This window comes from Periophthalmus magnuspinnatus, chromosome 9, assembly GCF_009829125.3.
Source record: "Periophthalmus magnuspinnatus isolate fPerMag1 chromosome 9, fPerMag1.2.pri, whole genome shotgun sequence".
Classification (NCBI taxonomy): Eukaryota; Metazoa; Chordata; class Actinopteri; order Gobiiformes; family Gobiidae; genus Periophthalmus; species Periophthalmus magnuspinnatus.
Window position 1 is genome coordinate 4,617,472 of NC_047134.1, and position 10,441 is coordinate 4,627,912.

The 10,441-nt window shown below is 40.0% G+C and overlaps 1 protein-coding gene across 1 annotated transcript; it reads left to right on the forward strand.

The window, feature by feature from the left end:
* The first annotated feature begins 1,746 nt into the window (after positions 1 to 1,746).
* Positions 1,747 to 8,443, forward strand: mak16 (MAK16 homolog (S. cerevisiae)). Its single transcript, XM_033972833.2, has 10 exons — positions 1,747 to 1,921; positions 2,614 to 2,663; positions 2,769 to 2,878; positions 4,370 to 4,434; positions 5,029 to 5,180; positions 5,434 to 5,488; positions 5,571 to 5,645; positions 6,011 to 6,127; positions 7,276 to 7,341; positions 8,088 to 8,443. Exons 1-10 carry the CDS (start codon positions 1,907 to 1,909, stop codon positions 8,325 to 8,327), a joined length of 945 nt encoding a protein of 314 aa, XP_033828724.1. The 5' UTR covers positions 1,747 to 1,906; the 3' UTR covers positions 8,328 to 8,443.
* The last annotated feature ends 1,998 nt before the right edge of the window (positions 8,444 to 10,441 follow it).

Consider the following 10,441-nt stretch of genomic DNA (forward strand, 5'->3'; position numbering starts at 1 on the left):
ATTTTGTAGATTATAACTCAAACATTACATTAATAAACATTTGTCATGTTATCACAATGCCAAATATGTTTTCTGTTTAACAAACCTCTCAGTGGTGTTGCCTGCTCTGCAGAAAGAAAAAGATTTGGTTCTTTTCAAAACAGTTCTAACTATTCATGTAAAGGAACTGTTCAAAAGAGCCGACTCGTTCATGAACACCACATCACTAATAGATAGCCCTGTCATAGTTTCTGGTAGCGATGGGACTTTCGACTCTGTTATGGGATTCAAAGCTTTTCTCTTTATTCTAGTGATGTGACATTCATGAACGAGTCGGATCTTTCGAACGGTTCCCTAATGTGAACGGCTGGAGCTGGATCTCAGTTTTCTGGATCTTTTCTTTTTCTAATTTGTATGCAGTTTTAAAAAATTTATTAATAATAAATTTGACATTAAGTGATCCAAAAGTTTCGGATAGCATAAAAGAGCCGAAACTTCCATCACTAATATGTTCATTTCTAAGAGCCATTCAAAAGACTGGCTCTTTTTTATATTTATTTATATGACAGGAGCCAATGTGGGAACTCATTTTATACAAACTAATCACGGAGAGAAACAACCCAGGCTCAGATGTGTTTAAATTGCTACAAACTGAGAAAATCTAAATAAAAAATTGCTGTAATTATGGTGCCAAATATATTTTTTGTGCACAAATCTCTCCCTTGTGTCACCTCCTTTGCTTCTGTGCTGATTCTCATGTAGTTTCAGTGTTAATCAGGATATAAATGCATAAAAATTTGAAAGAAAAATATCTGGTTCTTTTAAAAAATGAGATCTGGTTCCAACCGTTCATATTAAGGAACCATTCAAAAGAGGTTCTATGTTCTGTTTATCTCAGTTTCAGAAAGAAATGCCAAAGCAGAAAACCCAAACATTTATTAATTAACCTTATTAACTTTGTTCATTATATTTACCCTTTAATTTTGTGGTTTAAAGATGCAATATATAACTTTTCCTACTGAACTGCTTCCAGAGTTAGTGTTACACCTGAAAAGTTAATGTGAAGCAGTCTGAAGAGTCTTTGTGCAAAAGTAAATACAAATCTGTGTAAAAGTAAGCCTGTGCTGCATTCATGTGACCTTGGAAACTCAGGAGATCTGAGTTGAATTCCAACCTGAATGCAAGTCAGGTTGGAATTTCAACTCAGAAAATCGTGCGGAATTGTTTGGGAGTCTGTTTGATTGATTGAAGCCAAAACTCAACTGTATATTCTCATTAATTAAGTATACCGCAATAAAATTTTGCAAAACCTTCCTAAATTACTTTATATTGATGTGTGGGATGATTAAGTAGCTATCTCCGAGTTTTTGAGATCACACAAAAGCAGCATGAGACAGGTGTGACAGGTGTGACAGATGTGACAGGTGACATAGGTGACATTCTGGCTGGCCCTGATGGTTGCTCCTGTTTGGGTCTGACCCTCGCCACACTCAGATCAACACAGATTGAAACGGTGCAGGTGGAGTTTATCTGATATGAACCTAATAACATCTCCATGGAAACAAGCAGCATTTAACAAGAAAAGTTACATGGCCACCTTTTAATTTTTCAGTTTGTTTATTAATTAATTAATTATTTTATTTATATATATTGTAATTATGTATTTATTTTATTTTATATTAATTAATTTATTTATTGAGACATTATTCTCCTATATAAAATTACATAAAGCATCAAAATCTCAGTCTCGCGATAGTTCCTGGAAGCCCGAGACCTCCGCTGCAAACAGAAATGGCGTCTCCCTAAAAATCCATGTGGCTCCGGTGACGTCCTGAAACGAACGAATTTAGCAGAAATCTTGCATAAAAGTGCGGATTTACAAACAGACCCCGGTTTGAGAGTTTAAGAGACACGACAGGACGTGAAAATGCAGCACGACGACGTAAGTTTGACCCGTTTAAACCAGATGAATGCTAGGATAATGCTAAAGCTAACACCGGTGTCTAAAGAGTCTGATAAATGCAGAAACGAAGCAATAATCCACGAGAACGACACTTTTATTTAAGTAACGAAGCAATGACATGGAGGATAGTTTTAATGTAATTTTAATAATGTTGATCAATATTAACCACACGAAATTGCAGAACTCGTGTGTAATAGTCACATGTGGACGGATAGTGTGTGTAAAAGCTGCCAACCCTGTATTTTATACCTTTACAAGCGTGTCAGATGCCCTGCCGGTGTGTCAGATGCCCTGCCGGTGTGTCAGATGCCCTGCCGGTGTGTCAGATGCCCTGCCGGTGTGTCAGATGCCCTGCCGGTGTGTCAGATGCCCTGCCGGTGTGTCAGATGCCCTGCCTGTGTGTCAGATGCCCTCCCTGTGTCATTGTGGACATGGGGTCTTATTTGTGGATTTCCTTTCATTGTAAAAGCTAGGATTAGAAACAGGACTGCTCAGACCAAAATCGGGGACCAAAACCAGATCAGAGCTTAGACTAAAGCAGAATGGAATCAACAATGAAACAGTATTAAAACCAGGGACGGAACCACTACGAGAACCAGGAGCTAGAGCCAGCGCCTGAACCAGGGGACTAAATCACTTGTGTAAAAGTTAACCACTTGTTTCTTTTGCAGGTGATCTGGGACATTATTGGAAACAAACAGTTCTGCTCCTACAAAGTCAAGTGAGTCTAAAACACAGTATTGTTAAAATAGTGATATTTGAAGAAATGTAATAATTTGGTCTATTTTTTGCTCCTGGTTTTAAAATGAATGTCATGATTTTTCAGAACCAAAAGTCAGAATTTTTGTCGTAATGAATACAGCCTCACGGGACTGTGCAACCGGTCCTCCTGCCCCCTTGCCAACAGCCAGTACGCCACCATCAAGGAGGAGAAAGGTACTGCAACTCCTACTCTTAACTCTCTGAGTACTACTATTTGTACTACAACTACTTCTACAAAATAAAAAAAATACACTGATATATGTTGTGGCTGTTTTTAGAAGTCTAAAAGTCCCTGGCACATTCTTAAGCACTAACTAAAGGGTGGGCAAATAATCAGAAATATATTATTATATTTTTGGAGAATCCTGATAACGTTATTCAGACGATTCCCACAGAAACGTGCTAAAACCTCTCTTTAAATGTGTTAAGTTTTAAGTATCGAGACTCAAAAGCAGGAGCGCCTGCACCATGTCTGTGGCCGGCTCATCCCGCTCACATTAGGACCTGCCCCCTTCAGCTGATGCTGAAGTCTCATTTAAAACACACTTTTACTCACTGGTCTTTAATCCATCATGAGAAATCTGTAATCCTCCATCTTTTATGCAACTATTTTTTAATTAATTGTTTTATTTTGTATTCACTTGCTTATTTATTTTTTATACTATATTTTATGCAGTGTGTTGATTTCTGACGTGCCTCCTCTGTGCAGTACGTTGGGCTTTTTATGTTGGTAAAATGTGCTGTACAGATAAAGTTGGATTAACTACCAATGAAATGTAAAATTACTCACAAAAGTGCACAAATATTCTTGTTTTAAAAAACGCACTCACAAGACTACACTTGCAGGGAGAGCTCCCACAAAAACTATTTATGCACAAAAAAGTAAACAATTTATTTATAAAAAGACTGCATAAATTTGTGTATAATGAATTTAATCTGACTTTTTACAGATAAATTTGGGATCCAGAACGCACACTTTTCCAATATTTTATGAAGATGTGAGGTCACCGGTGAATCTCTCCATTTTTAAATGGGTGTGACTGACAGGATTAGCCAGTCAGGGACATGCATAGTCCATCCATATTAGAAAATATAAAATAAAAATATCACAGGGGGCTGAAAAACATGGTGGATTTCAAGGATTTTTAGAATCAATGAATGAAGCACAAAACTTTGTTAATCTGAGGTGAGATAAATTAGAATTTATTTGGAAATCATAGATGACCAATGAGCTTGTTTGTTTCACATGTGTCACTGAAAAAACAGATCTGATTGGATGATCACGTTTGACTGGGTTCAAGACGTAACGGGACCAGACTGATCAATCTATATAAAAATAAAGAGAGATTGTTTTGGATTTGTCAGGCAACATGTAAATACCAAAAAATACCAAATCTTCAGCCCACTCACTGTCTTCTCCTTTCTGCTGTTGTCCCATAGAAACCCTTATCAGATTAGTCAAATAATATAATAGTTGGTCTAAACATTAAGTAATTTCTCCTCAGTTCAAGGACTGTTATATCGGTCTGTTGATGCCACAAAGGATCATGGGACATGTAGTTCCCTGTGCGGTGTATTGTGATGCTGCAACAAAAGACTCATTTAGAGTGTTTTCAGAGTCGTCCCTGTAGAAGCCCTGTTTAAATAATCTTGTGTTCTTTTCAGGCCAGTGCTTCCTGTACATGAAGGTAATCGAGAGAGCTGCGTTTCCTGCCAAAATGTGGGAGAAGGTCAGACGCTATTTTGGGATTTTCAATACATTTAACTAAAACCTGCAGCGAGACAAGAGCCGGTTTATATGACAAAGATCTCATCATTATCTAGAGCCCAGATCCAAGCTGTGATCACATTGTCAAATTTGATTATGTCATAGTTTCAGACAGGGGGCGGGGCCTATATAACGTTATGGGATAGTTACTGTTTTTGAACGAAATCTCCAAACGTCTGCTCCACACATTTTGAACCTTCTCATTATTTGTTTTGGATCGGCTCCACAAACTTGTCATATTAATCTTATGGCTTAAAGTTCTTTCAACTGAGAACATTGAGGTTGAATAATGGCTCCACTTTTTGAAGCTTATGTGAAAAAATCATTTGTCTTTTGTTTATTTAATCTGATGGAGAAGAGACTGAACTTCGTGCCAGTATTTGTTTTATGTGGATAGGCCCAATGATTACAGACATATTAACCATAAACCAGGTCAACACATCTGTAATCTGACAGTTACACAGAGATCTCCACCTGAGGATCTGACTTCCAGCTCAGGTTAAACTAGAGCGGTTCTGATGGTGTTTGCTCATGATGTTGCTGTGGTATGTTCCAGGTGAAGTTGAGCAGAAACTATGAGAAGGCTCTGGAGCAGATCGATGAGAACTTGATTTACTGGCCTCGCTTTATACGACACAAGTGTAAACAGAGATTCACCAAGATCACGCAGTACCTCATCCGCATGCGCAAACTGGAGCTCAAGAGGAGGTGAGTCCATGGACCAAAATGGGATTAGACCAGGACTAAGGTTGTTTTCACACATGTAAGGTTGGCCTTGCTCACTGCATTGCGCATCATTCACCCCAAACACCATGAATGTCGCCAAATGTATTTCCATGACAGCCGGCTTCAAACAAACAGAGCCATCTGAATACGCACATGCTCCCTCCCTGGTGCTGTACCACAGTCCCCGTTCAGTAAATGTTTATGATATTTTAAACTTGTTTTATCTGTGTTTCAGGAGGAAGCTGGTGCCTCTGAGTCGAAAAGTGGAACAGCGTGAGAAAAGAAAAGAGGTTTGAAACAAAAACGCAAGAAAAATCGTAAAATGATCTTAAAATATTTATAAATCTAAACACAATGCTTTCTGTGTCTCAGGAAAAGGCCCTGATTGCAGCACAACTGGACAACGCCATCGAGAAAGAACTGCTGGAGAGACTCAAGCAGGGAACGGTGAGGAGTAGGACTAACCCGGGACTGGACTAGGACTAGACCTGGGACAGGGACTAGACTAGGACTGGACCAGGAACTACTACTTGGTCTGGGACTGGAACCGGAGACGGTACCGGGGACGGCACTGAGACGGGTCTGGTACCGGGGACGGCACTGGGACGGGTCTGGTACCGGGGACGGCTCCGGGCCCGGAACCGAGACCAGAACTGGACCTGGACAGGAACCAGGACTGGACCGGGGACCGGGACTGGATTGGGGACGGGACCGGGACTGGATTGGGGACGGGACCTGGACAGGGGACTGGCCTGGGACTGGACCAAGACTTAAGACTTTAGAAGAGATCATTGAAATGTTTTGTTTTTCAGTACGGAGACATCTATAACTTCCCGGTGCACGCCTTCGACAGAGCTCTGGATCAACAGGACGAAGAGAGCGAGGAAGAGGAGAGAGAGGAGGAAGAAGAAGAGGAGGAAGAGGATGAGGTAAAGGGTGAAAGAGGGATGGGGAGAGGGGAAGCAGAGAGGTAAGAGGAGATGATTATGAGAGTGAGGTGGAGGAAGAGGATGAGCTAATGGGAGCGAGGGAGGGAGAGGAGAAGCTCAGAGCAGGGGGGAGATGGGGCCATGACTTGACTCTTTTCAGGTATTTAGACATACTTTGATAATCGTTTTACATTTTTTTCACTGTAAACTTTAATATTAATCTAAAACTGGTTAATAATGAAGCTCAACAGTGACTGCACAGCCCCGGTCCCGGATGTACATTTTTCATTCATTTTTCCCATAGACTTTCCAGAAAAATAGATATTAAAAGTTTGAAATCTCAGGGCTGATCAGCACTAAGACCTTGAAGTGGGTGGGACTGTTGAGCTCTTAAGAAACAGATCCACCTCTCCATAGTGACGTAACAAGCAGCAGCAGATTTGAGTTTGCGGTTTTATTGTTTTATTTAAAGAAGCTGTGTGACATTTTTGAACCCTCCATGTGTGATTCTGAGGATTCAAGCCTCAAATGCAGGACAAACATATTAATTAAACATGTAAGAATCACTCTAAACATAACTGTTTTATGTGTTACTACGATCTCACTCTTTAAAGGTCCTATATTACACAACACTGACTCTTTTGAGCTTTAAGCCATGTTATAATGCTGTTGCCTCCTCAAAAACATACCTGAAGTTGTGTTTTCTTTCATTCACACATGTTTGAGTAACACTTTATTATTAGTCTGTCCACATCTCCAAAGCTCAAAATGCTCTGTTCCATCTTGTGATTTCATGAAGTGGTAGTTTTCAGGTTAACAGCTCCTTTTACATTTAGTTCAGTAGAGATTGGCAATTGAAATCAAAACCAAATAATTCTAGTGAAGATGTATGGAGTTTAAAAACACAGTGGAGCACTTCCTGTATTACCACATGACATCACAAGATGGAATGCAGTGTTTTCTGTTCGAGAGTAATTTGCAGGGTTTTTGTGTTAAACATGTGAATGAAACAAAACACAACTCCAGGTCTGTTTGTGATGAGGAAACAACATTATAACATGGATCAGAAAATAGCGTAATATAGCCCCTTTAAAACTCAAGTTCATTTCACATAATATCTCCTTTAAATAACAAACGCTTTTTTTCAGGACGTGGGGAGGAAGGAGTTTGTGGCGGATGAGGACATAGACGAGAGCGACCTTAGCGACTTCGAGGTAAAACTTTTAGAATAAATAAAATAAAAATCATAAACATTGTCCATCGCTGGCTGCGGTCACATGGAGACTCTAAATATGATTATTATCTGGTCCCACAGATTCGGTGGTCCTATTATAGACCTGGTTTAGTCCGAGATTAGACCTGGAATAGTTCTGTTATGTACTTGGTTTATATTTACTGGATCTGGTGGTAGTCGGAAAGCCATATGTTTGAGAGCCACCAAGTTGTGCTGTGAGGCCATTAAATTATAATTCAAGAGGGGGTATTATGCAAAATTGACTTTTTGGAGCTTTTCCACCATGTTATGTTCCCTCATCAAAAATATGCCTGAAGAGGTTTTCATGTCATCCATGCATGTTTCAGTAATTTAGCGATCTCTCCTGGTTCCTATTTAAACCCTCTGTACAAAGCTCCTCCCTCAAGCCTACATCAGCCATTCTCCTCAATGACGATTATCCATAAATATACAAAAACATGAGACAAAACTGTACACAGCAACTTGACAAACCTGATATGATGTGCAGTATTTTCATTATTGGGATGCATGCTGATTCTGTTGTGAAATGCTCTGAAGGGGGAGTGACTTAGGGCCCCTAGCAATATAGCATTTGCAAAATGACAAATGGTCATCTAAGTGTTATATGTTGTTACTCCACAGAAGAGGAATACCCCTCTTTAATATTTTTGCCGCTCTGATTATCCAATCAAGAGCAGCTCTCATGAATGAACATTTTGTTTTCAGGACATGAACAAACTGCGAACGAGCAGCGACGAAGAGGAGGAAACATCGAGTGAAGAAGAGGAGGAGGAGGAGGAAATGGAGACAGAACTACAAAAACACACTGGACCACAACCAGAGAAGAAGAAACAGTCCAAGGGAAAGGGTCCTGCGAACGGTGCTGCCCCCCGCAGGAAACGAGCCTATGTCGAAATAGAGTACGAGCGAGAGACAGAGCCCGCTTCCATGAGGAGGAACACGTAAAACCAGTCAATCATGGGCCAGCATGGACTGTCAATCAAAGCCACATCACAGGACAGCCAATCAGCAGCTGGCACAGACTCAAATCATTTATTATTTTACATTTTACACATTTCTTCAATTTTTCGTCTGACGTCTTCAAAATAAACCTACTGTCTAACTGTTCAGACTTTTATTTTGGAGGTAAACGATTTTCCATGTTATAGCATTGCTCCCTCATCAAAAACATGCCTGAAGAGGTTTTTGATGCATCTTGGGCCCTATTTGAACCCTTCTTACGGTTAGCAATACGAGCCTGTGTAAGGAAACATCTTAACAAATCAGAGAATAGAGTAACATGGGCCCTTTAAAGTTTAATAATATAATAAAAACAATTGGAAAGAGACACTCGAGGATTTGGAAACATTATTATTGCAACTGAGAAACTGTATAAAAAAAGGAAATAAAACATTTACAGTTAAAAAGCACTGGTCCTTCAGATTTGCAGAGGTTGAGGGACTAAACAGACACTGTTTAGTGTTTACTCAATGGACTATTCAGCTGACAAAAACGAAATATTAAAACAAAAGTAATCAGTGATGACCACAATGTACACACACTGTCTCTGACTTCATCAAAACTCAACAAATATGAGCAGAAGAAAGGGAGCAAGATTAAAGGTTGCACTGTGGAACTTTTCTGGTAGAGAGTCCACATCTGCTTGTCTCAGAGTGATGTTGTAATAACTTTGTAATTAAATATAATATACAAAATAGATCCAGAAAAAGCAATAACTTTGATGGAGTTGAGTAGTTATCAGATCCTCAGCCTGAAAAGTTACATAATGCCCCTTTAAAGCTCCCAATGAGACAATGTCTTGTATGAAGAGGACTGAACCAAAGCCCTGTGCTGTTTTAGAAGTTATTTTCACATACATTTTACCCATAGATTTGCCATGCTCAGTCTGCATCTAATGATAAAGCAATATGCTAGTCGTTAGCTTTACTGTGACGACAAAACTCCCCTCTGGTAGACTCCAGAGGGGAGTTTTGTCAAGAGTTGTGAAAAATGCTTATGAACTTATCGTGGTGAATAATTAGGATGCTCTGAATGCATAAGGTAAGTGAGAAATAACTTTGGACCACTGCAAACTGTTTAAAATGAACTAGTTCTGTTTTTCACATTTTAAGAAAAATCTGTTACAGCGCCTTTAATATATATAAGTCTATGGGAAAATTAATTGTATTTTACTTCTGGAGTGGCAGACATGGGCAGCCCTGGCACTGACAGATAAACTGAATGCCCTTAAAGGCATACTGTTTTACAGGAGTGGTTGCTGGTTCAACGCCTGCACTCTGGCGGCAAACAGCACGACTCTCTTCTCCACCTCTGAGTTGATCTGAGCTTCAGTGGCTCCAGGATTCTGTTTGAGGAAGTCTGCGATTCCCACGATGCACTCCCTCTGAAACCAAAAGCAAAGGTGGAAAAAAAATGAACCTCTGGGGGCCACCGTATGCTGCACTCGAAAAACACAACCAAACCCCACTGCCTCAGCAGTGAACAGAGGGACAAAACAGCAGTAAACCAGGTTTAAACTTTGTCTAAAGTAGAATTAAACCACGGCTAAGTTGGTGGAGAATCTGCCACCTGCTTGTCTCCATAGAGATGTTATTGCTTTGTCTAGAATATTCCACAGTATAACATATTTCAGATGGAGGGCAGGGGTCTATATAACTATTAGAGATTCACTGTTCTGCTCCACAAATGTTGAACCCTCTCATGATTAGTTTGGAATTGGCTCCACAAACTCGTCATATAAATCTTATGACATCCCCATGGAGATGAACAAGTAGCAGATCCCCCAACAAAAAAAGCTACATAGTGCAGCCTTAATATACAAAAATCAAACTAAAGTGTCTTAAAATGTCACAAAAAAATCACTGAAATGTGATCTTTATGTCTGTACTTTGAAAGCGTTGATCTGGTCCTGTCCCGTGATGCGATTGAACAGCTCCGATGCCAACCTCACCCCAGTCACTGAGGCCAGAACGCCACGATCGTCCTCCGACTGAGAGGTCAACCACTGCCACAGTGCCATCTGCAGAAGAGACAGAGGAGGAGAGTCCATGTGTGAACAG

Excerpts from the sequence above, each read along its gene's own strand:
- mak16 (XM_033972833.2), top strand. Across the intron at positions 2,879-4,369 it reads CACCATCAAGGAGGAGAAAG|GCCAGTGCTTCCTGTACATG; the intron begins GTACTGCAACTC and ends TGTTCTTTTCAG. Across the intron at positions 5,489-5,570 it reads AGCGTGAGAAAAGAAAAGAG|GAAAAGGCCCTGATTGCAGC; the intron begins GTTTGAAACAAA and ends TCTGTGTCTCAG.